Source organism: Balearica regulorum, chromosome 10, assembly GCF_011004875.1.
Source record: "Balearica regulorum gibbericeps isolate bBalReg1 chromosome 10, bBalReg1.pri, whole genome shotgun sequence".
Lineage (NCBI taxonomy): Eukaryota > Metazoa > Chordata > Aves > Gruiformes > Gruidae > Balearica > Balearica regulorum.
Genome location: NC_046193.1, coordinates 5,057,580 through 5,082,059, shown reverse-complemented (window position 1 = coordinate 5,082,059; position 24,480 = coordinate 5,057,580). Strand labels below are relative to the sequence as shown.

The 24,480-nt window shown below is 71.5% G+C and overlaps 3 protein-coding genes across 4 annotated transcripts; all 3 read left to right on the top strand.

Annotated features, from left to right (window-relative positions):
- Nucleotides 1–85: 85 nt before the first annotated feature.
- Nucleotides 86–9,425, top strand: MST1R (macrophage stimulating 1 receptor). 2 transcript variants are annotated; one of them, XM_075762844.1, is made up of 21 exons: nt 86–420; nt 1,615–2,922; nt 4,139–4,327; nt 4,408–4,533; nt 4,610–4,780; nt 4,991–5,160; nt 5,257–5,434; nt 5,525–5,670; nt 5,783–5,944; nt 6,138–6,231; nt 6,336–6,563; nt 6,645–6,791; nt 6,873–7,032; nt 7,116–7,208; nt 7,287–7,502; nt 7,583–7,663; nt 7,756–7,937; nt 8,013–8,122; nt 8,222–8,387; nt 8,469–8,605; nt 8,686–9,425. In XM_075762844.1, exons 2-21 carry the CDS (start codon nt 1,702–1,704, stop codon nt 8,954–8,956), a joined length of 4,248 nt encoding a protein of 1,415 aa, XP_075618959.1. In that variant the 5' UTR covers nt 86–420; nt 1,615–1,701; the 3' UTR covers nt 8,957–9,425. The 2 variants fall into 2 exon arrangements, with proteins under 2 accessions (XP_075618959.1, XP_075618958.1); XM_075762843.1 differs by lacking the exon at nt 86–420 and adding an exon at nt 929–1,000.
- A 3,816-nt stretch (nt 9,426–13,241) lies between these two features.
- Nucleotides 13,242–14,229, top strand: LOC142603222 (actin-1-like). The gene is made up of 2 exons (XM_075762596.1): nt 13,242–13,887; nt 13,958–14,229. The coding sequence occupies exons 1-2, from the start codon at nt 13,242–13,244 to the stop codon at nt 14,227–14,229; spliced, it is 918 nt and encodes a 305-aa protein (XP_075618711.1).
- A 2,465-nt stretch (nt 14,230–16,694) lies between these two features.
- On the top strand, nt 16,695–24,059 carry CAMKV (CaM kinase like vesicle associated). The gene is made up of 11 exons (XM_075762841.1): nt 16,695–16,885; nt 20,143–20,251; nt 21,502–21,633; nt 21,720–21,794; nt 21,871–22,009; nt 22,090–22,210; nt 22,496–22,571; nt 22,654–22,790; nt 22,874–22,952; nt 23,025–23,112; nt 23,292–24,059. Exons 2-11 carry the CDS (start codon nt 20,157–20,159, stop codon nt 23,511–23,513), a joined length of 1,164 nt encoding a protein of 387 aa, XP_075618956.1. The 5' UTR covers nt 16,695–16,885; nt 20,143–20,156; the 3' UTR covers nt 23,514–24,059.
- Nucleotides 24,060–24,480: the final 421 nt, after the last annotated feature.

Genomic DNA, 24,480 nt, shown 5'->3' with positions numbered 1-24,480 from the left:
GGCGGGAGCCTGGGACGGCTGAGGCTGGCCAGGTGGCGAGGGCAGGGGAGCCCGTTTTCCGTGCGTTCAGCCCCTCCTGGGACCAAAGTTCCCCCGGCAGCGTGAGGCAGCGCCCTGATCGGTTGGAGGAGAAGTCCATGTGCGCAGCTGGCACCCGCTGCCCGAGGGCAAATCCCTGCGATACGCCCGGCGTGAAAAGCATCTTCCTTCATCCCTGGGAACAGCAGCAAGTCCCGGCAGCGCTGGCACCTCCTGCCACGGCAAGCAGCCCTTGATGGGGGGCGTAAAGGGACAGGAGACAAAGAACTGGCACAACCAAAATAAAGCCGCAGCTGCCCCGGCCCCGCTCTCGCCCCCCCGGCTGGAAACCCCTGTGCTGAGCCTGTTGCCCCCCCGGAAGGCCGCCCCACCAGCCTGGAAGTGAGTCGCAAGCGTGGTGCCGGCGTGGGCAGCTTCGGGGAAGCGGCGATTTCGCGTGTCGGGGTGTCGACAGCTCCTGCCGCCAGCGGCACCGAGGGCTGTGGCGGAGGGGCCGACGGGTGCCAACGTGCCCGGATCCCGCACGGCCCCCGGGGACGCTGGCAACTGCTTCCCAGCCGCGGGGACCCTCCGGCGGCCACCTGCCCGGCGCTGGGCTGCGGCGGGTACCGGGGGCATCGTGCCAGCCTTGCACCCCGTGTCCTGCTCGGGCGCCCCGGCTCTCACCCGCGTCCCTCCGGGGCACCGTGCCCACCAAGCTTGTCCCCTTGGGGTGCCCAGCGTCCCTCCGGGCACCCCGGGACGATGTGCCCCCCGGTTTGCCGATGCCCCCCGGACTCCTTGTCCCCCCGAGCAGCCCCGTTCCCCCTGGCCGCGGGTGCCGGTGCCGGCCCTCGGGGAACCCCGCGCAGCTCGGGGGCAGGGCCCGCCCCGGCCCGCCCCGCCTGCTCCGGCACGGCCCCGCTCCGCCCCGGTACGGCCCGGCACGGCCCGGGAGCGGCCGCCGCCCCGCAGCGCCCAGGTGAGCGCCCCGCCGCCCGGCACGGCACGGCACGGCTCGGCACCGGCACCGGCACCGGCACCGGACGGGACAGGCCGGGGCGGCCCCGGGGAGCGGCGGGCGGGGGCAGCCGGACCCGACGGGAACCCCGGCTGGGGACCGCTCCCGGGCCCGGTGAGCTGGGGGGGGGGGGGCGGCCCCGGGGGTACATCGGGGTCCCTGTCCCTGGGGGCTGGCAGGGGACTCGTCCCAGTCCCGCGGGGATCCCCTGTCCCCAGTGCTGTCCCGGGGCGCTGGCAGGGGTCCCCAGCCCCGGGGGGTGACAGGGTCCCCATTCCCATCCCCGGGGGGGGGCTCGGCGGGGTCGCGCGGGGCAGGGGTTCCCCCCGGGGGACGGGCGAGGGTGGCTGGCAGCAGGCAGGATTTGTCCCTCCGCCGCGGGCTGCTTGGCTTCACCTCCCGCTTACAGCGGTTGGGGAGAGGTTTGGTGCGGCCGGCTCTCCCCTGGCAGCGCCCATCGTCGTCTGGCCCCGGGGGACCCGTCACCCCCTGCCCCACGCAGAGCTGCGGCAGCGCCCCAGGGTCCTCGCCTAACCGCAGCAGGTAAACCCCTTTCTTCTCCTTTATTTTGGCAGATGCGATGGTGACCTGTCCTCTGCGTATCCTGACCCCGCTCGGTGCTGAGCACCGTCGATAACCCCGCGCCGGTGGCACCGCGCAGCATGGCGCTGTCGTGCCGCATGTGCCTCTTGCTGGCGCTCGCCCTGGCCCCACTGGGCGCCGGCGCCTGGCAGTGCCCCCGCATCCCTTACAGCTCCACCAGGAACTTCTCCGTCCCCTACACGCTGCCCAGCCTCGACGCCAGCAGCCCTGTGCAGAACGTCGCCGTCTTCGCCGACTCTGCCGGCGCGGTCGCCATCTTCGTGGCCGTCCGCAACCGCATCCTGCTGGCCAGCCCCGAGCTGCGCCTCCTCTCCGTCCTTGTCACCGGCCCGGTGGGCAGCGCCGAGTGCGAGATCTGTCACCTGTGCCCGGCTGCCACCGACGGCCCCGAGGACAGGGACAACGTCCTGCTGCTGCTGGACCCGCTGGAGCCGTGGCTGTACAGCTGTGGCACGGCGCAGCACGGGCTGTGCTACCAGCACCAGCTGGAGGTGCGGGACGGCGAGGTGGCCATCACGACCACGCAGTGCCTGTACTCGGCCACGGGCAACAGACCTGCGTCCTGCCCCGACTGCGTGGCCAGCCCCCTGGGGACCAGAGCCACCGTGGTGGCCACCTCCTACGCCTCTTTCTTCTACCTCGGCTCCACCGTCAACAGCAGCGTGGCGGCGCGGTACAGCCCGCAGTCGGTGTCCGTCCGCAGGCTGAAGGGCACCTTGGACGGCTTTTCGGACAACTTCCAGTGGCTGACGGTGCTGCCGCAATACCAGGACAACTACACCGTCCACTATGTGCACTCCTTCGCCGACGGGGACCACGTCTACTTCCTGACGGTGCAGCCGGAGCGGCCGGGCTCGGCGGTGTACCACACGCGCCTGGCACGACTCAGCACCCACGAGCACAACCTCCGCCGCTACCGCGAGCTCGTCCTCGACTGCCGCTTCGAGTCCAAACGACGGCGGCGGCGGCGCAGCGGCGAGGAGGATGCTGAGCGGGACGTCGCCTACAACGTCCTGCAAGCTGCTCACGCCGCCCGCCCTGGCACCCGCCTGGCCCGTGACCTCGGCATCAACACCACCGATACGGTGCTCTTCGGCGCCTTTGCCGAGAGCCAGCCGGAGAGCCGGGTGCCGCGGGAGTACTCGGCCGTCTGCGCCTTCCCCCTCCGCCTCCTGAACCAGGCCATGGAGGAGGGCATGGAGAAGTGCTGCGGCACCGGGCACCAGCCGCTGCTGCGGGGGCTCAGCTTCTTCCAGCCGGTGGAGTACTGCCCGCACAACGTGAGTCCTCCGCCCCGCGCCGCGTCCGTCCCGGGGGGCCTGGGGGTCGGCTGGGAGGCGGGGAGGTGGATCTGGGATGCCGGGAAGCACTGGTAAAGCAGGGTGGACGGGGGGGCAGGTTGGGCAGGGGGTGAGCGGCATCGCCCAGGTGTGAGTCAGCCCCGCCAGACGCCTGTCGCAGGGGCCGCGGCGTTTCACCAGTCTCGGCCGCGCCAAGGAGGTAGGGTGCTGGCAGGGATCCGGGCCGCGCTCCCCACCCCGGGCACCCCGTGCTCGGCCGAGCTGCGTGCCGCAGACGTGTGTCCCAGCACATGGACGCACCGCCGCTTGCCGTGGACTGTGCCACAAGTCCCTCTCCTCGGCGTGCCTGTCCCGGGGAGCACCGGCTCCGGCCCCCGTGGTTACTGTCCCCGGCTCTGGGTTGTTGGTGGCCACCCTCTCCTGCTTGCTCATGTGGGGGGGGACGGGGAAGCCTCGGTGCTCCCCGGGTCAGGGTGCGTGGGGTGCCCGGCCGCTCCCACCTTGCCCCCCTGGCCCCAGGGCCGCCGCCTTCTCTGGGCAAATAAACCGCAGGCGGAAGCGCAATTATTCACCAGGGTTTCACGTCTGCCGCAGCCGTGGGGCAGGAACGCCGTGTCCCAGGAACAAGCTCCGGCACGGCCGGGACGGGGACGGGCGGGCACCCCGGGAAGGTCCCCTCTGCAGGGAGAGGTCCCAGCAAACACCCGCGACATGAGTTTTGGCGTTCTCAGCCAGGCACGCGGCGAGGCGCAGCCAAATCCCCTCCTCTTCCCACGCACGGAGCAGACAGCTCACTGCTGCTGACTCACGTCACCGACACGGCGAGCTGGGAGGGGACCCCCGGCCCCGAGTAGCGGTGGGGGGCCAGTGGGGAGCCCCCGGTGCCTGGTGTCCCCCTTCATCCCCAGCCGCCCACCGAGCCCTGGGGACGGGGAGGGCTGGCTTTGGGGTGCCTGCCCTGCGGTGCCGGCACCGATAACCACATCCAGATGGGGCGGGAGGGCAGGGCAGGATCTGACGCCGTGCGGGGGCTGCGGGAGGGGCCACGGATGTGTTTTCTCCCAAAAAAATTTCGCAGCCTGGAGAGGAGTTTGGGCAATCGGGAAATGTCTCATGGCTGGAGCTTGGTGCCCACCTGCGAGGGTGCGGGGGGTTGGGGTGCCGGGGCGGGATTCATGGTGCCCGTCGGCTGCAGGTGAACCTCTCGGCGCCGGTGGCCGACACCAGCTGCTGGGACCAGCCCACCCTCGTCCCCGCCACCTCCCACAAGGTGGACCTGTTCAACGGGCACCTGACCGACGTCCTCCTCACCTCCATCTTTGTCACCGCCCTGGGGGACGTCACCGTGGCCCACCTGGGCACAGTGGAGGGACGCGTCTTCCAGGTGGGACGGGGGTCTGGGTGGGCTGGGGGATCCCAGTGAGGTGGGGGGTGTGCTCAGCCCCCCACTCTGTCTGGCTGCAGATGGTGCTCCAGCGCTCCAGCTCCTACCTCCTCACCTTGGCCAACTTCTCCCTGGGGGAGCCGGGGCCGGTGCGGGGTGCCATGGGGCTGCAGAGCCACTCGCTGTTCTTCACTGCCGGCACCAAGGTGAGTGGGGGATCCGGGGAGCGCGGGGTGGGCATTGAGCCCTGCGTGCCCACTCGCCACCGCTCTCCATCCTCAGGTGTGGCGCCTGAACGTCACCGGCCCCGGCTGCCGCCACTTCTCCACGTGCCAGCGCTGCCTGCGGGCCGAGCGCTTCATGGGCTGCGGCTGGTGCGGGGACGGGTGCACGCGCCGTCACGAGTGCGCCGGCTCCTGGGCCCAGGACAGCTGCCCGCCCGTCCTCACCGATGTAGGTCTGCGCCACCGTCCCCCCTGCACCCCACATCTCCCGGGCGCTCGGGTGGGGAGGGAGGTGACACGTGGGGTGGCACGTGGTGGGACCTTTGCTCCATCCGGAGACCCCCTCCTGGGATGGGTGTCGTGCCCCCACCCCAGGGAAGGACCCGTGACCATCACCGGGCTTTCGGGGCTCAGGGCGACGCGGCTGCCTCTCCCACAGTTCCACCCCCGGAGCGCCCCGCTGCGGGGCCGGACGCGGGTGACGCTCTGCGGCATGACCTTCCGCTCCCACCTGGACCCCGACCCCCGCCGTAGCCCCCCTGGCGCCTACCGGGTGGCGGTGGGACGGCGAGGCTGCGCCGTGCTGCCGGAGGAGAGCAGGAGCCACAGGTGCGTGGCAGTGCCAGAGGCGGGGTGATGGCAGCCGGGAGGGGTCCGGGGCTGCCGCCCCAGCTCCGGGCTGACCCCCCCATCACCGCCCCGCAGACCCCTGCCCACCTCCCGCCGCAAGGACTTTGTGGACGTGCTGGTGTGCGAGCTGGAGCCGGGGGGCCCGACGGCAGCGGGGGGCCCGGCCGATGTGGTGCTTACCGTGGAGGAACCTGCCGGACCCTCCAGCTTCCGCGTCCACGGCTCGGCCACCCTCGTCGGCTTCGTCTTCGTGGTATGGCCCCGCGCTGGCGGTCACCCCTGGCAGGGTTTGGCGGGGGGAACTGGCTCACTCACCCACCCCACCAACCCCGTCTCTGCCCAGGAGCCCCACATCAGTGCCCTGCACCCCCCATTTGGCCCCCGGGGTGGTGGCACCCACCTCTCCCTGAGTGGCACCCACCTCTCAGCGGGGAGTAGCTGGCGGGTGATGGTCAACGGCTCCGAGTGCCCCCTGGCCGGGCAGCCCAGGTACACCCCTGTCCTGCCCCTGCCGGGCACAGTGGGGTCCCTGGCACGGGGACGGGCACAGGGACCCCCCGCGGTCCCCCTGTCCCCTCCAGCCATGCCGCCGTGTCCCCAGGCAGGGCGACGGGGCGATTCAGTGCGTGGCTCCTGCAGCCGGTGGCCTGGGCGCAGCCCGGGTGGCCCTGTGGATCGACGGGGAGGAGTTCCCGGCCCCCCTGCCCTTCCGGTACCACCCCGACCCCTTCGTTTCGGCCATCGTCCCCAGCTGCAGCTACGAGTGAGTGTGTGGGCTCCTTTCCCCGGGGGGAACAGCCCCAGCCTCCCCACCGCCATGGCGGGGCTGGATGAGGTGCTGGGGACCACGTGCACCCCGGGGACCACGTGCGCCCTGGGGACCGTGCTAACCCTGGGTGCCGCGTGCACCTTGGGGACCGCATGCACCCTGGGGCCCTGACCCCTGCCCGCCGCAGGGGCTCAATGCTCACCATCATCGGCGCCCACCTGGACTCCGTGTATCGTGCCAAGATCCGCTTCGAAGCCAGCGGCGTGAGGACCGAAGCCACGGTAAGTGCCGGGGCAGGATGCCGTCACCCCCCGGCCCTGCCCTGCCCACCCCAATCCCCCCGGGCACCGTGCCGCGCCGTTGCCCAGCATCCCACCGCCCGCAGGAGTGCGAGGGCCCGCAGGTGCCGGACTGGCTGCTGTGCCGCAGCCCGGCCTTCCCCTTCGAGAGCAAGGTGGAGACGGCGCCGGGGAACCTGAGCGTGCTGCTGGACGGCACTGCCGGCCGCTGGCTCTTCCGCCTCCGCTACTACCCCCGGCCCAAGGTCTTCCCCTTGGAGCAGGAGGGCGGGCGCCTCCGCCTCAAGCCCGGCGACGACGAGGTCGAGGTGCACGTACGTGGGGCGGCGGGGTGAGCCAGGGTGGGGGGGTCCCACTGCCGGGACCGCCAGGCTCAGGGCGCTGTGTCCGGGCAGCAATTGGGGCTGGATGCCGTGGCCGCCTGCATGAACATCACCATGACGGTGGGGGGCCGGGACTGCCACCCCAACGTGCTGAAGAACGAGGTGACGTGCCGTCTGCCCCGTGAGCTGCGCCTGCCCCCGGCCGGGGCCCCCGTGGAGGTAGGCACCCCCCCCGGCTGGGTGACCCCCGCCCCCACCAGCGTCCCCCACGCCGTCCCCGCTGAGCCCCCGCTCCCCCAGGTCTGCGTGAACGGCGCCTGCGAGGCGCTGGGCTGGGTGCTGCCCCCCGCCGCCTCGCTGGACCTGGCCGCCAGCCTGGCCCTGGGCACCGGCATCACCTTCCTGGTCTGCTGCGTCCTGGCCGCCGTGCTGCTCCACTGGCGCTGGAAGAAGAGGCGGGGTGAGTGCCACGCTCGCCGGGCACCCCGCTGCCCCCCGGCCCCCCGCTGTGCCGCCCCCCGCCCACCTCGCTGCTGCCCACAGGGACGGAGAACCTGGAGCTGCTGGTGCAGCCCAACCGCAGCGACCCCCCCGCCACCACCCAGCGCCCCGGCGTCGACTATAGGGAGGTGCTGGGTAAGTGGGTGTCACCGATGGGCGGTGGGGTGCTGGGTGCCTGCCCAGCCCTCACCCTGCCTCTGCCCGTCCCGGCAGTGCTGCCTGTGGCAGGCGGTCCTGGCCCGGTGGGGCCCCGGGCACGATTCGCCGGTGCCGGTGCTGGTGCGGCGGGTGGTGGTTCCCCCGTGCCCCTGCTCAGGGCCACGTCCTGCTGCCTGGAGGACCTGCGGCCGGAGCTGCTGGAGGAGGTGAAGGACATTCTCATCCCCGAGGAGCGGCTCGTCACCCACCGGCACCAGGTCATCGGCAAAGGTGACGCCACGCACCAATCTGGCTGCGGCGTCGCCCGCTCACCATGCGCGGTACCAGCTTCATGCCGCCTGTCCCCGCAGGGCACTTCGGCAGCGTCTACCACGGCACCTACACGGACCCGCTGCTGGGGGACCTCCACTGCGCCATCAAGTCCCTGCACCGTGAGTAGCACTCGCCCCCACCGCGTGCTCTTGCGGCGCGGTCCCGCGGCATGGCATGGCAGCGGGGCGACCCACGGCTCGGCTCTCGGCAGGCATCACGGACGTGGACGAGGTGGAGGAGTTCCTGCGCGAGGGCATCCTCATGAAGAGCTTCCACCACCCCCAGGTGCTCTCACTGCTGGGGGTCTGCCTGCCCCGCCGCGGGCTGCCCCTCGTTGTCCTGCCCTACATGCGCCATGGGGACCTGCGCCACTTCATCCGCGCCGAGGAGCGGGTATGGGGGCACCTGGGGCGGGGGACGGGACGGCGGGGGGCTGAGCTCACCCCACTCACCGCTGCCACCCTGCAGAGCCCCACGGTGAAGGACCTCATCGGCTTCGGGCTGCAGGTGGCCCTGGGCATGGAGTACCTGGCCCAGAAGAAGTTTGTGCATCGGGACCTGGCAGCCAGGAACTGCATGTGAGCGCGGCTGTGCCTGCTGGACCCCCGCCGCGGGGTCACCCGTGGGCGTGGGGGGTGCCGCCTGGTGGCCCCCGCCCCCAAACCGGTGTCCCGCAGGCTGGACGAGACGCTGACGGTGAAGGTGGCCGACTTCGGGCTGGCACGGGATGTGTTCGGCAAGGAGTACTACAGCATCCGGCAGCACCGCCACGCCAAGCTGCCCGTCAAGTGGATGGCGCTGGAGAGCCTCCAGACCCAAAAATTCACCACCAAGTCGGACGTGGTAGGCACGACCCCCATTCCTGTCCCCCGTCCCCCCGTCCCCATCCCGCCCGCCCCCCCGTGACGGCTCTCTGCTGGGCAGTGGTCCTTCGGAGTGCTCATGTGGGAGCTGCTGACGCGGGGGGCGTCGCCATACCCCGGGGTGGACCCCTACGACATGGCGCGCTACCTGCTGCGGGGGAGACGCCTGCCACAGCCCCAACACTGCCCCGACACCCTGTGAGTGGGGCTGGGGGGTGGGCGGGGGGGGGGGGGGGGATCCCGGGGGGCCGCCGGCGCCGACGGGTGTGTCGCGGCAGGTACGGGGTGATGCTGAGCTGCTGGGCGCCGGTGCCCGAGGAGAGGCCGTCCTTCACGGAGCTGGTGGGTGAGCTGCAGCGTGTCCTGGCCGTGCTGGAGGGAGAGCGCTACGTCAACCTGGCCGTCACCTACGTCAACCTGGAGCGTGGCCCCCCCTTCCCCCCCGCCTGCCCCGGGCAGCTGCCTGATGGCGAGGAGGAGGAGGAAGAGGAGGAAGAAGAGGAGGAGGAAGAGGAGGAAGAAGAGGAGGACAACACAGCTGTGTGCTGATGGGGTGCCTGGTACTGTGGGGGGTCGGGGACCCCCATAAACTGTGGGCACGCTCCCCCTAGGAGGGATGCAGCGTGCAGCCGGGTGCTGCGGGGCACCCTCCCGATGGGACAGGTGCTGGGAGGCAGCTGAGTGCCGTGGGCCGCTCTCCCACGGTCACACCCGGACCCTGCTGGGTGCTCCCCGCGCTTGGTCCCACGCCACGGGGTGCCAAGGAGCTCGGTCCCACCCTGGCTGGGCGCTGGGGGGCTCAGCCCCACACCGGTGAGGCTGTGCTCTGGGGTCTGGGCTTCAGCCCCACAGCACAGGCCGGGGGCCCCAGGCTCAGCCCCAGAGCAGTGGGGCTGTGCTGTGGGGCCCGGGCTCAGCCCCAGCGGGTGCTGTGGGGTGGCCTGGCCCACCCAAGGGTCCCGTGGGGTTTCCAGCCCCTCGGCTGCTCGAATCACTCATTAAAACCTAATTATATTTTTTCCCGGGCTGTGTCTTTGGGGTGAGGGTTGGGGGACCCACGCCCCGAGTTGGCAGCCCCCCTGTCCCCCTGTGTGGAGGAGGGGGGCCGCTCCCCGCCCCGGGTTCCCACCCACCCCCCCGGGGGCACCCACCTGGCGTGGGGCGCGGGTGAGAGCGCACCCACCGTTCCCGGGCCAGCCGCGGCAGGGCACCTGCACACCGGTGCTGGCGGGCCCACCCCCACACCGTGCCCGGGGGCCCGGCCCCCCTGCGCCCCCCCGTGTGTCCCGCACGGCCCCCCTGTGCTCGGGGGGGGAACCCAGGCGTCCGGGAGGCGATGCTGGCACCAAGTAAAAGGATTTTCCTAAAAAAAACAAAACCCCACCCTCCGGGGGGAGGCTAAATATAGCCCCGGTAGGGCTCTGCCAGCCGGGTGGGCTCCAGGCACCTGGGTGGCTGTGGGGTGCAAGACGGCGTGGGGAGCACCGCGCTCTTGGGCGTGGGGTGACGGTGCCCCTGGCATCCCGCTGCCTGGGGCGTGGGTCACGGTGCCCAGTGGATCACGATGCTGCTGGGATGATGGGTGCCTGGGCGTGGGATCGGGGCGCCCCTGGGTTCACGGGTGCCTGGGCGTGGGATCACGGTGCCGCTGGTGTCACGGAGCCCTGGCATGGGATTAACGTGTCCCTGGCATTGAGGTGCCCGTGGGACCACGGTGTCCGGGACGTGGGATCAGTGGTGGGCACGGTGGCAGCCGGCACACGGTGCCCCCACTGCTGCCCGCCCTGCCTGCCCGCACAGGGTCCTGGTGGGGGGCACCAGACCAGGCTTGGGGCTGCTGTGCGGTGACCAAGCATCGTTACCAGCCTCACCTAATTACACCTTAATTACAGGGGATGCCGCCTGCACAGGGCTCGGTGCAGCTCGTGCCCTGGGGGATGCCCGGAGGCTGGCATTGGGGCTGCCCAGGAGTGGGGGACAGCGGCTGAGCCCCCCCCCGATGCTCGCTGCCGCACGAGCCGGCTTTCTCCGCTCCTTTTGCTGGCGGTGGTGGCAGACGTCACATCTGTGAGGAGCCGGTCCCGATGAGGAGGCCCCTTCTTCCCCAATTTTGGGGCAAAAATCCCCTAAAATAAGACGCTGGGAAAGAGGAGGGGGCCGGTGATGGGCATCACTCCCCGTGGGTGCACGTCCAGAGCTGGGGGCAGGGGGGCGAGGGCAGGGTTTGGGGCTGGGTGGACGGGCAGGGGATGCTCGGGGCAAGTCCAGGATGGGCAGGGGATGCTGAGACGTGCCCCGGCCCGGTGGCCGCAGGCAGCTCCGCTCCCCTGTCCATGGCCAGCCACGCGGGTCCTGCGGCCGGTGCCGGCTTTAAATAAAACCTCCTCGGCTGCTCGTTAACCGGCACCGGAGCCCGGGGCCGCGTCAGCTCCCATCAGCCAAGCTGTCCGTCTCCGCTGGCGCCTCACACCTGCACGGCTCCGCCGCCGCTCGCGGGAGGGTATTTTTAGCGCGGCTGGGTCCCGGCATCCTGCAGCCGGGGGGTCTGCCGGGACGGTGCCTCAGTTTCCCCGTGGTGGGGCCTCGGTGCTTCCCCCGGCCCAGGTTTCGGGGTGGCCGTGCTCCCTGGCGTGGGTGCCGGCCCTGCCCGCGTCGGGCCAAGCAGTGCCATTTCGGCTACGCTGCTGAGTTGCTGTGGCAACAGGAAGGGCCCAGTGGCGCGTGGTTATTATGGGCTGGATCAGAAACGGGAGGTGCTGGGGGATGCTGGGCACCGGTGCTGGGGGACGCTGGGTGCCAGGGTGTCAGCAGGGGTGCGGCCAGCTGGGGCACCACCAGCAGCCAGGACGCAGGGATGGGTGGGTGGGTGGGTGGGTGGTCGGACAGACGGACAGACAGGCAGATGCTCTGGGTGTTGCCCTCCTCAGCACAGGGCAGGGTGGGTGCCCAGGGCCGTGGTCGGGTGGCAGATGGGTGCCAGGTCCACTGTCCCGTGATGTGGGGGTCAGCCCCAGGGACACCCCGTGTGACCGGGGCTGTCAGTGCCCCGCGGTGGGGTGGCACAGCGAACTGCTCATTAGCTGATGAGGCTCGCGTGGCTACGGTGACGTGGGTGAGGAGGGCCCCCGCCTTAGGCTGCCCCCCCTCCCCACAAATGTGCTTGCGGAGATGACAGATTTCATGCTAACACGCATTTATCCTGCCCTAATTACGCTGCGGGAGGTGAGGAGCGAGCACCCGGCCTTTAATGCGCGGGCTGGCAAGTGCCCATCCCTGCCTGCCCCTGCCTGTCCCTGCCTGCTGTTGCCTGCCGTTGCCAGCCAGGATCGGCGCTGGTGCTGCACACACCGCTACGGCACCGGGGACGGGCAGGGGGACCTCGCTGGGTGGCATCTCGCATGGCACCCCTGCCCCAGCCGGGGGTGTCTCAGGGGTGCTGCCTGGGCACGGGTGGGCACCCAAGGGTGGGCACCGGGTAAGCGGCACCCTGAGGTGCTTCATGGCAGGGCATGGTTGGTGGAGCACCTGATTGAACTGTGGGCATGTGCAGCCATGTCGTGCCATGCCGTGCCGTGCCACGCCATGTCGTGCCGTGCCCACCCGCCACGGCTGCGGCAAGAGCAGCCGGCGTCCCGCCCCGGCAGCGTGCCTTGCACACACAGCACTTTAAATGTTTTATTTGGGGAAAGTGCTGTCGTTAGCAGGGATTAATTATTAAAATCAGAGCCATCTATAAAACATGAGTGGCCGCACGCAGAGCTGTGGGCGCACCGGCAGAGCCGGGCACAGTCCCGCTGCCGGCAGCACCCGGGGACGTGCTGCGACGGCGTTTGCCGGTGCTGCCGCAACGGCACCGTGTGCTGGCGGGGGTTTCGGGCTCCTCGTGGCAAGGTGGGTGCAAGGCTGGGTGCAGGCAGCGGGTGCTGCCCGGGTGGGCAGCCTGCCCCCCTTTCACCTCTGCCACGGCCCACCGGGCAGCCGGGGTAAAACTCTGGATTCGAGACGGGCAAAATTGTGCCGAATCAGCACTCAAGCGGTGGTCTCCGGCGAGGGGTGGCAGGAGGCAGCAGGCAGCGCCGAGCTGTTTCTAGCGGCTGCCGGCACGCCGGGGAGCGGGCGTGAGGAGCGGCTGCCGCGGCACTGCGGCACCATTTTTAGAAACCGGCAAGTTTTGCTAATGATGCCTGCGAGCGGGGGGGGGGGGGCTGCCCGCACCCCGGCCCCCCTGCCCGCACCCCGGGTGGGCTGCGTACCCGTCCCCGTCCCTCTGTCCTCCCTCCTGGCGCTGGCACCTCTACCTGGGGGCACCCACACTGCTTGGGGCACCCCTGCACCCACCTGGGGCTCTGCTGGCCCCCGGGGAGCTGTGGTGGCCCCCAAGCAGCTCTGCTGGCCCCCGGGGAGCTTTTCTCTACCCCGAAGCCCCCCAGCCTGTAAGGCACATCTTTTCCTCCTTTTTCTGCCCCCCCCGAAGCGCCCACCCTCAGCCAGGGAGGCTCGCCCCGTTACTCAGCACCCACTCAGGACCTGTGCCAGCCACGTCCCGGGCCTGGTCCCCGTCCCAGCCCTCTCCCTGGGGCCGGCTCTCTCCCGGGAAGGAGCCCCAGGTGAAACTCCTCACCCTGAGCAGCCCCCCGGGGCCCCGGTCCCTGCGGCCGCACGCGCTACCCCAGGGAGACTCGGGGGGCCCCCAAAGCTCTTCCAGTGGGAAGGGACACCAAACCCGGATGCCGTGGGTGATGTCATCGTTGTGATGCAGGTGATCACTATGGTGACCAGCCTCCCCCCTTCCCCTCAGGCAAGGCTCCAAGGACCAGAGTCAGCCCCGGATGCGATGGGGACCAAGCTGGCAGAGAGGTACAAGGCTTTGTGCACCGTCGTCATCAACACGGCGACGGGCCACACCAGGAGCAGGCTGGCCGGGGACGAGCAGCCGCGGTCGGTGGTGCCCAGCCAGGTGGAGGGTGGCCCCGTCCTAACCCACGGCATGGTCACTGACTGGGACGGACTGGAGGAGCTGTGGCACTGCATCCTCTACCGGGAGCTGGGCGTCTGCCCCGAGGAGGTGGCGGTGCTGGCCACGGACGCCCCGCTCTCCCCGGCCGCCAACCGGGAGAAGGTGGCCGAGCTGCTCTTCGAGGGCTTCGGCGTGCCGGCCATGCTGGTGCTGCCTCGCTCCCTGCTCGCCGCCTACTCCTACGGCCGCACCGCCGGCGTGGTGGTGGGCTGCGGCGCCGGCACCTCCTATGTGGCGGGGGTACGGGAGGGCTACGTGCTGCCCCACACCACCTGCCGCCTGGACGTGGCCGGGGACGCCCTCACACTCTACCTGGGCCGGCTGCTGGGGTCCCGCGGGGTCCACCTGGGCGCCGACCCCCTGCGCCGCTTGAAGGAGACCTGCTGCTGTGTCCTGCCGGGGGCCGGCGGGCCCGGCCCCTCACCCCGCCTGGCACCTCGGGGCTGCTCCAGGGGGACGAGCGGTTCCGCTGCCCCGAGGCGCTGCTGGCCCCCACCGCCCTGGGGCTGCCGGGGCCGGGGCTGCTGGAGCAGGCAGCCCGCAGCCTGCGCCGCTGCGGGGGCCCCCCCCCGGCCGCCCCCCACCCCGCCTGCTGCTGGCGGGGGGCACTACGCTGCTGCACGGCTTCCCCCGGCGCCTGGCCGCCGAGCTGGGGGTCCCCGTCGAGGCCGCCCCCCGCCGCCGTGCGGCCGCCTGGCTGGGTGGCTTGCTGGCCGCCTCCCTCGACGCCTTCCAGGGCGCATGGGTGCCGCGGGACGCCTACGACGAGGGCGGCCCCGCCGCCGTGCACCCCCACTGCTGCTGACACCAATAAAGGGCCAGGGATGGCGATCAGTGGCTGCGCCCCCTTTTTTTTCTCCCGCCCCCCCCCCCACCGGCCCCCCGAAAGGAGGGATGGGGTTTATTTGGCCCCGTTGCCAGGCCAACGCACGCAATTATCGCTGATTGCCTGGCGGTTGCCATGGCGACGGCGAGCACGCAGGGATGCGATGCCACGTGGCGCTTGAGTCACGGACACGCTGCACATCCCCCCCCCACCGCACCCCAGTGCACACCCCCCCCCCTGGCACCGGGCTGCCAGGCTGGGCTGGCCCTGCACCCCCGCCACCCTGCCTGGGGCAGAGGGGTACGGCCGGGTGTCCCCAGCCCTGGCACCCCCACCTCGGGCAGCCCGGGCTCGCACACTGCAGGGGTCCTGTGGGAAATGTCACCCCAGACCGGCCGTGCCACCCCGCACCCGGCTCTGGGCTCACCGCGGGCCAGCGGGGAGGGTGGTGGGTGCACGGGGCGGCGGGTGCACAGGGTGGGGGGTGCGTCGGGCGGGGGGTGCACTGAGCTGTGGGTGCACGGGGCAGAGGGGCAGGGCACAGCAGGAACAAACACCGTTGGGCTCAGCAGAGCCGATCACCCCAAAACGGGGCACGGGGTGGCCCACGAGCCCAGGCAGAGGCAGGAGCAGGAGCGGATCGGGTGGGCAGTGACGGGAGCCCGGGGCTGTTCTGCCACAGGCAGGAGGCTGGTGCTGGGAGGCGACAGGAGCGAGCGGGGCCGAGGGGCCCTGGAGGAGCATCCCTCGTGCCGCCGGCCGCCGCCGGGCAGCCCCGAGCCGCGCCGGGTGCCTGCCGGGTAATTGTGAGTTACGCTCCGGGTTCCCACGAGGTGCAAAGATTAATAACCGCGCCGCGCTGCTGCCAGCCGGTATGATTAAACCCTTGATTAGAAGCTCAAACTACAGTGCCCTGCTAATTCCCCTGCTCTCACGCACCGTTAATTACCCGGTGCGGGTGGCGGTGGGACCGGGGCTCACGGGGCTCGGTGCTGCGCAGGGGACAGGTGCAGGGGGTGCCCCGGGCTGCCTTCGCCTTGGGGTGCTGGCCGGTCTCCCCGTGCGCAGAGGGGAGATGCTGGCTCTGGGGATGGGACCCTCGTGTCCCCCGTCCGTGGGCCTGCCCGACCCAGGCTCGGGGGGCTGTGGGTCCCGGGAGAGGACGGCCGCATCCCCATGGCGGCTCAGGATGGCGAGGGCTGAGTGGTTTTGGGGAGCTGGGCTTTGGAGGGTGCAGGGGTGGGAGGGGAGGGGGGGTACAGCTCGGAAGCGGCACCATATGGGCTGCAAATGCCAGCGTGCAGCACGCAGCCGTTTGGGAGGCTCTGCACACACGGCCGCGTTGCGTGAGGAGGAGGGAAGGGGCTGGGGGCCCCCTGCACCCTGCACCCCCAGGGCCGTGCTGCCCACCCCAGGCTGGGCGCTAAGCCCGGACCGCGGGCAGAGTGAAGGGTATCGGGGATGGCTGATTTCTCGTCCCTTCCTTGCTCCTTGGCCATGGGGCACAGACAATCCCCGCGTGTGGGGGAGCGAGCGGTGCCTTCAGCCCCCCAGCTGGGGAAGGAGGACGAGGGAGGTTACCTGGTTCCCACAGGAGCACGGCATGGAGGCAGGACCGTGTGTCCACCCGTGTCTTCATGGTGCCTCTTAGTGCCCTCAGGGGACGGGTACCTGCAATGCTGAGTCCACACTCAGCACTGCTAATGACCTGCTCCCATCCCATTCATCCCGTCCCATCCCGTCCCATTCCATCCCATCCCCTCCCATCCCATCCCATTCATCCCGTCCCATCCCACCCCACCCCACCGCACCCCACCCATCCCATCCCCTCCCGTCCCGTCCCATCCAGGGCCGGTGGCCGTGGCACAGCCCAGGGGACCCCAGCTCACCCCGGTGCCCCGTATCTCGCATCTGTCCCCGTCATCTCAGTACAACCTGCCGTGGCACCGGGGCCCGGCAGGATGCGGCCCGTGGGGCACAGCCCCCTTCTGGGGAGCCACCTCCCGGGGTGAGCAGCTCCTGCGGGGACAGCGGGGACGGGCTCCGGGGACATCCGCGGGCAGCTCCGGCTCACCCTGGAACGGAGCGAGCCGCGGGGACTCGCGGGTATCTGCACACCCCCCGAGCCGCCGCCGCGTGGGCGATGGCGTGGGGAACCCGCGGGGTCCCCCGGTCCTGCGGCGTGGCAGCGCCCCGGCCCGCTTTCGGTCACTTTGCCGCCGCCGCCACCCCCGCCGTGGCGCGGGGCCCGTCCCGGGACACACGGGTGCCCCGTCCCGCCGCGGTGCCGGGGCCCGTCCCAGCGCCACGCGTGCCCCTTCCCGCGGGTGCCTCTCCCGCGCCCCACGGGCGGGGCGCGAAGTTTGGCGGTGACGTCAGGGGCGGGGCGGGGCGGGGCGCCCCGGGGGGCGGGGCTTCGCTGTCCCGCCCCCCCCCCCCCCCCCCCCCCCCAACTTGCCGCGCCGGGCGCGCGGGGCCGCGCCGCGACGGACCGACGGCTCGGCTCGGCTCGGCTCGGCTCGGCTCGGCTCCGCACCGGCACCGCGCGGGAGGGAGGGCGGGAGGGGCGCGGTGCCCCCCCCCCCCGAGCGGCGGCCCCGGGCCGCGGCCCCTTTGCGGTCGGAGAGACGTGCAGGTGAGCGCGGCGCCGCGCCGGGACAGCCCCGAGCCGAGCCGGTCCGTGCCGCGGGCGAGGGGGGCCGGGCCCGGCGTGGGGGCGTTGCTGGGATTCGGCACTTGTTGGCCCGGGGCTGCCCCCCACTCTGCCCCCCTTCCCCCCCCCCCCCCCGTGACCCGGGACACCCCGGCGGGACCGGGCCGGTCCGTGCCCCGGGTGCGTGTGCGCCCCGACGGCCGCCCCGCCCCCGCCGGCACTCCGCGTCCCGCAGACCCCCGAACCCCGACGGGCGCCGCGGGCACGGCGAGATGCCGGAGCCCGGCTTCCCCCCGCCGCCCCCTCCCCGCGCCTCCCCGCTCGTCCCCCCCCCCCTCCCCCCCCGGGCCGCTCCTGCTCCGGTGCCGCCCCCGCGTCCGGCGCGGAGCCCGGAGAGCCGGGCCGGCCCCGTGGCGGGGAGGGGGGGCAGGTGTTGCCGGGGACTCTCGCCCCGCGCCCCCGCCGCCGAGCATCCCCTCCCGGACCCCCGCCGCTCCCTCCCGCAGCCCGCTCCCTTCCCGCTGCCGCATCGCTCCGAGCCGGCCACGGCCGAGACCTCCCCTGCGGTGCGCGGCCCGGGCTGCACCTCCGCACCCCCCCCCCGTTCCCGGGGCTGCGGGTTGGGCGGTGGGCTCCGGCCGGGCCCCGCGGGGCGGTGGGGCTCCCCCAGCGCTGCCTCTGCCCCAGCCCGGGCCGCTCCTGCGGGCAGCGCGGGACTGGCGCAGCCCCTCCGCCTCCCCGCTGCCTGCCCGCTGCCTGCCCGCTGCCTGCATTACCGGTATTTCGGTCCGTCTCGGCCCCGGCTGCGTTAGCGCCGCTCCCCGGTACGTCCCTCCCCCGGGCTGGAGGGGGCGGGATGGCAGCGGGGACCCCCCCCCCCCCCCTCACGGACACGTCCGTGGGGCAGAGCTGGGGCTCTGCAAGTGCGGCCGCAAGCAGAAGCGGGGCTGGAGACGGAGCGCCGGCCGGTGGCCCCCCACGCCGTGGGGCAGAGCTGGGGGGCTGGGGGACCCACTGGTGACGGCTGCGCGGCTGCGTCATCCCTCTGTGCCATCCGCACCCGGCCACCCACTTCCCCGCTATTGTCTTACACCCGCTGTTGCTTCTGCTCCCAAATTAGATGCTTTGGGGGGGGGGGTGTGTGTGCCGGCTGTTGTGCGGGTGCCAGCGCAGCACCCAGCTTTCCCTCCCGGCACCCCGGGGAGGGAGCACTCGCTCAGCCCTTTGCCCACCGCTTGCCTGGCTGCCCCTGCCACGGCAGGGGTGCTCTCACCTGTGGGGTGCAGGTGCTGGCCTCGAGGTGGGGCTGGGTGCCAGCCTCCTTTGTAGGGTACCCCAGGTGCACCGCATCCCCCCCCCGAGCCAGCCCGAGGCAGGGGAGGGTGCCGGTGCTCAGCCCTGGCAGGATGGGTCCCCGCAAAACCAACGGGAACTAATTTTATGAGCGCAGATTAGCTGAGCGCTCAGAGAGACGGCAATAAAATCCCGATACATCATCCCACCCGGGTCCCCTTCCCCGGCCAATTTTGGCATCACGCCGCCGGCGCTGGCAGCCTTCCCACCCGCCTGCAGGCCAGCCCTGCCCCTGCCGGCCCGCGGCACCCAGCCCGCCGCCGTGCCGGCGGCTGCCAGGACAGCCCTCGTCCCCCTCAGCCGGGCACGGTGGCACAGCGGAGCCAGCGTCGTGCGACGCAGGGACATGGCAGCGCCAGGCAGGGCACGTTTGCCGGGAAGGCTGTTGGGATGAGCCGAGCGTGGGCTAGAAAGTGTCACCCGGTCTGCGTCATGGGGAAGGGTGTCCCATGGGCGCTCTGCTTCTCCTTCGGGAGCGGGTGCACCCTGAGCGGGACAGGGACGGGTGCTCTTGCCCGGCGTGGGCTTTCCCGGCAGGAGGGTGCCGTGCCCGGGTGTCACGCGAGCCGGGAGCACCCATCCTGCAGGCATTGCTTGGGCAGGCACGGAGACAGGTCAGCCCTGAGGGACGGAGGCAGGAGAGAGCATCTCCCCATTCCCCAGCTCGCCGCACCTACGTCCCACCTAGATTTGGGGTCAATCGCCCCAGGGAGCGCTTAGGTGCGTGCCCCGGGTGCTGCGGGCTGGACCACCTTCCTCCCGGGGCCCGTGCGGCAGGCTCGGGGCTGCGCACCCGCAGGTGGGTCGGGCACTGCCGGGTGCTGCCCGTCCCTGCCCCCTCCAAAGGATGCGCCGCTTTCTGCATCTCCAGCTCCCATCGCCATAGCAACAGGCTCGGTGCTTGGGTACCCGCGATGCCGGCTCCCGCATCCCGCGCTGCCATCCTGCCTGTGGCCCTCACCGCCGGGCCCCGGGCGCTGCCGGCACGGCATGGCGAGGCCAGCCCATCGCGGCGTGGTGTTTCAGGAGCTTTAGCAGCGGGCGATGGGCGCCTCCAGCACTGTGCCAGCATCCTGCCACGGGGTCCCGCTCAAGCCCGTCCAGGAGGGCTAGGGGGGCTCGGGGAGCCCTGTCTTCTTCTGGGCCATCAGAAAATAACGTCAGTTGAAACTTCCTCCTGGTAATTGGGTGGAAAAGCGGGGGGGGGTGGAAAATCACTTTATGGGACCGATTTTTTGCTGGGAAGCTTCTGAGCAGGGTCCGGTTTCGAAGGGTTCCCGGCAGGAAAGCAAGGGGCAAAACGTCATTCCTAAAGCGCCGGAGGAGCGGGCACGTGCTGGGGCCGCTGTCCTGCCCGCTGCTGGTGGCAGGAGGGCTGGCACCACCGAACCGCAGCGCCCACCCGCAGCCCGGCGCTGCAGCGGGGCCGCCAGGGCTGGTAAGGGATGGGGGGGCTGAGGCTGGTGTAACTCGCTGCACATGTGACAATGTGCAACGACGCTTTGCCCGGGGAGGCCCCGGCTACAGAAATGTCACCGTGGGGCAAAACCGGGCTGAGAAACGGGGAAGGGTCCCCTCGCCTCCGCTTGTCTCCCCAGTGGGTGCTCCGGGCTCTGCGCTAGCCCTGGCTACTTAATAAATCCTTAACGATCTGCAGTCGGGGGCAGGAGGGGCCGGCCGGCAGCCTGAGCCCGGGTAGAGCGGCCGGACGCCACGGGGACGGGCACGTGGTGGCTTGCTGCAGCCGAGGAGCACGGGCAGCCGCCGCGCTTCGTCAGGTTTTACGTTAATTATCGCGGCTTGCGGGGGGGGGGGGAGGGGGCTGGTGCGGCTCCAGGGGGGGCTGGTGGTGCCGGGGCGCTCACCGCCTCTCCCTGCCCTGCCAGCACCGGGTCCTGCGATGCCGTTTGGCTGCGTGACGCTGGGAGACAAGAAAGATTATAACCAGCCGTCCGAGGTGACCGACAGATATGACCTGGGCCAGGTCATCAAAACGTGAGTTGGTCCCTCCCCGGCCCCGCGGGTGCCCCGGGGACTCCAACCGCCTGCGTACCCCGGGGACCCCAACCGCCGGCGTGCCCCGGGCTGAGGAGCAGCACCACGCTGCCCGCGGGGGCTTTCAGCGTGCTGGTCCCCAGCTGGGACGGGCAGGGCGCGTTTCGGGGTGGCTGTCCCCTAATTAATCCCTCTCGCTGACGGGTGCATGGGGGTTTTCACCGCCGGCTCCGAGGAGGGCAGTGAGGTTTCTCCGCTGCTGCCGGCTGCAGCCGGGCGGCTCCCCGTATCCCTCCCTCCTCCTCCCAAGATTTGCGGGGATTGCAGCAATTCCGCACAATCCCGGCTCCCCCAAGCGCTCCGGGAAGCAGGAGGGCTCTGCTCCGGCAAAGGAAAGGGCAGATGTTATTTGGGGGGGGGGGGGGGGAACAGAGCGCTGCTGCTTCCCCCCAACTTTTATTGCCGTGCTGGGGGGACCCACTAGGAAGCGCTCAGTGACACGAAGCCCTCAGCCCCATTGAGAGCGGACTGACCCCAAAACACGTGCAAGACATTTTTCTGTCGGTCTCCGAAATGCCGGCACTGCTTGGCCGTGGGTCGCGCCTGGCAGGGTGACGCTGGGCGGCAGCAGGGACCTTTTCCGGTGCTCTCAGAGCTTTGCTCCGTCCTCTGGGCAGCCTGTCCCAAAGCCCCTGGATCCCAGTTCCCCCGTGCCTGGGGCAGCAGCCGTGAGAATTTCGGCAGGGCTGGGGGGGTTGGAAAGCCAAAGGCTTTGCCGGAGCGGTGCTGAGTGCCCCCCGCGGGCTCCCCTGCAGCTCCTGCCCAGCCGATGGGCTCAAACACCATTAATAATAGAACAGAAATATTGCAGCATCCCTGGGCAAACGGCGCGTCTCCCCTTCTTTCTTCCCGCTCACGTTGATGTCGGGGTGTGCTGCTGCTCTGCCTCGGCACGGGCGGCTTCGCAGCGGGTCCTGCCCCGGCTGCCGTGGGGAGGGGGCTTTTCAATCAGCAAATTTTCCCCCTTCCCTATCAATTTGCTTATTCCATGTCGATTCCTTCTCACTGGCCCTTTTTTTTCCCCCTTCTGCTTGGGAGAGGTTTTTAGCCACAGCTTCCTTCCAGCCCCGCGGCATCTCCCCTCACCGCTGGGATGGGGGGGGGATGCTGGTGGACCCGGGGACCACCCAAGCACCCCGAGCCGGGCGGTCCCTGGGGAGGGGGGGTGACAGGTGCGGGTGCCCTTCCAGGGAGGAGTTCTGTGAAATATTCCGGGCCAAGGAGAAGACGACGGGGAAGCTGTACACCTGCAAGAAGTTTCTGAAGCGGGACGGGCGGAAAGTGCGGAAGGCGGCCAAAAACGAGATCATCATCCTCAAAATGTGAGTGCCGCGACCGGGAGGGCTCCCGTGCTGCCGGGCAAAGCAGGGACCCCCACCTACACCCCCCCCCCCCCATTTCTCCACAGGGTGAAGCACCCCAACATCCTGCAGCTGGTGGATGTCTACATCACCCGCAAGGAATATTTCATCTTCCTGGAGCTGTAGGTTTGGGGGACACGGGGGGGCTGGCTGGGGGCGCGCACACCGTGGCGGGTCTCGGCAGCCGGGTCTCGGCAGGGCCACCGGCCGGGAGGTCTTCGACTGGATCCTGGACCAGGGTTACTACTCGGAGAGGGACACCAGCAACGTCATCCGGCAGGTGTTGGAGGCCGTCGCCTACCTGCACTCACTCAAGATCGTCCACAGGAACCTCAAGGTGGGTGGGTGAGGGGGTAGGAGCACCCATGGGTGCTGGCGTACCCCCCGCCCCGGCGCTCACTGCCTCTGTGCTGGCAGCTGGAGAACCTGGTGTACTATAACCGCCTGAAGAACTCCAAGATCGTCATCAGCGACTTCCACTTGGCCAAGCTGGAGAACGGGCTCATCAAGGAGCCCTGCGGCACCCCTGAGTACCTGGGTGGGTGAGAGCCAGCTGGGCGGGCGCGCAGGGGTGGGTGGGTGGCACTGCTGGGGTCCCAGCAGGTCCCTGATGCTCCCTGCCACCCTTGGGACCAGTCCCGGGGGATCCCAGTGGGTCCCTCCTGATGGTCACGGGTGCTCCTGGCAGGTCCCTCCCGCTCCCCGTCACCTCAGGGCTGATCCTGGGTGCTCCCGGCGGGTGCTCTCGCTCCCCATCACGCTGGGGGCGGGGGCCCGGGGGGTTGGGGACCTTGGGGCAGGGCCGCTCTCCTGTCCCTCGCAGCTCCGGAGGTGGTGGGGCGGCAGCGGTACGGGCGGCCGGTGGACTGCTGGGCCATCGGCGTCATCATGTACATCCTGTGAGTGCGGGGCGAGGGCTGGGGCGGCTGCGGGGGGGCCGGGGGCCGTGGATCTGGCTGAGCCCCCCGCCCTGTCCCTCAGCCTCTCGGGGAACCCCCCCTTCTACGAGGAGGCAGACGAGGAAGACTACGAGAACCACGACAAGAACCTCTTCCGCAAAATCCTGGCTGGAGACTACGAGTTCGACCCACCGTACTGGGACGACATCTCGCAGGCGGGTGAGCCCCACGCCGGGGGGGGACACACGGGGTCTCGCGCTGTCCCCCCTCGGCGCTGACTTCCCCCCACCCCGTGCCCCCAGCCAAGGAGCTGGTGACGCGCCTGATGGAGGTGGAGCAGGACCAGCGGATCACGGCGGAGGAGGCCATCTCCCACGAGTGGTGAGGGGCGGCGGGGGCGGGCGGGGGGCCGGGGGTCTGGTGGGGGCCGCTCACCCCTCCCTGCCTCCACAGGATCTCCGGCAATGCCGCCTCCGACAAAAACATCAAGGACGGCGTCTGCGCCCAGATCGAGAAGAACTTTGCCCGGGCCAAGTGGAAGGTGGGTGGGGGGGGCACCCCGTGCCTCAGTTTCCCCTCTCAGCCGAGCCCATGGCAGGGCTGCCGGCCTCGGGGGGGCGGGTCCAGCTCCTGCGACCCCACCAGCCCCCAGCGGGCATCCTCGGTGGGGGGCCCGGGCACCCCCCCGTGCCCCACGGCCCGCCGCCTCTCCCCCCGCAGAAAGCCGTGCGAGTGACCACGCTCATGAAACGCCTCCGGGCGCCCGAGCAGACGGAGACGGCCCCGGCCCCAGCCCCGGCCCCGGCCCCCGCCGCCGCCTCCACCGCCGCCACGGACACTGCGGCCCCCGCAGCCCCCGGCACGCCGCCCGCCGCCACGTGTAACGGGGACGGGGCAGCTACCGCCGCCGCCGCCGAGGCCCCCAGCGAGCAGACCGGCTGAGCGGCGCCCCCCGCGCCCCCCTCTGTACATACCCCCGGCATGGTGTGTGTGTCCCCCGCGCCCCCGCCTGCGCCCCCTTTTCTACGTGCCCCGGCGGAGAGCCGGCCGCGGGGCAGAGCCCTGCATGGAGCCCGTCCTCCCCCCCGGCCCCCCCCCCCCCCCCCCGCCCCCGCGGCGCCTTTGCCGGTCGGTCTGTGTCCGTCCCCCCCCGCCGCTCTCTCAGTCTGTCCCCCGCCGCCGCCCCCCCCGGAGGATGCCCAGAGATACGGGGCAGCCCCCACCCCCCCCCAAACACACGCACCCGGCCGCACGCCCCGTGGGGGGGGTGGGGGGGGTGTGACGCCACGCGGGGCCCCCCCCGGGACACGCGTGCACGTGCGGGACGGCGGGGGGGCCGCAGCGGGCAGAGCGCGTGGTACCCCCTCTCGGTCCCGGGGGGGGCGGGGGCGCGTTGCAGGGGGCGAGGGGGCACCGCCGCCACCCCCCCCCCCCCGGGGGCAGCCACACGGCCCCCCCCACGCGTCGTGTCTGGAGGATCCCGAACGCCCCCCCCGGCCCCCGCTCCCCCCCGCAGCTGCATGCCTGCAGGGCCGGCTCTGCCTGCGGCTGCCGCCGCCCCCCGCGCTGTATCTCTGGCAAATAAAGACCCCGCTGAGGACAAACTGAGACAGCACCAGCGCCGCCTGCCCTGCCTCTCTGTGCGCCCCCCCCCCCGCGGGGCCGGGATCTGCCTCCGGGGCCGGGATCTGCCTCCGGGGCCGGCAGCACGTGGCGCGGCTCCCGCCAGGGCCCAATAGAGGGGAACGGCCCGGGCGGGCTGGGAGGGCAGCGGGGCCCAGCGGGGCCCAGCTCATCCCGGCCGCCCCCCCCCCCGGCCCGGGCCGGCGCTGCCGTCGTTAGGCTTCAGAGTACACGGGCGCGGCGGGCGGGGGGACCCGGGGGCGGGGCCACAGCCTCGCGCAGCAGG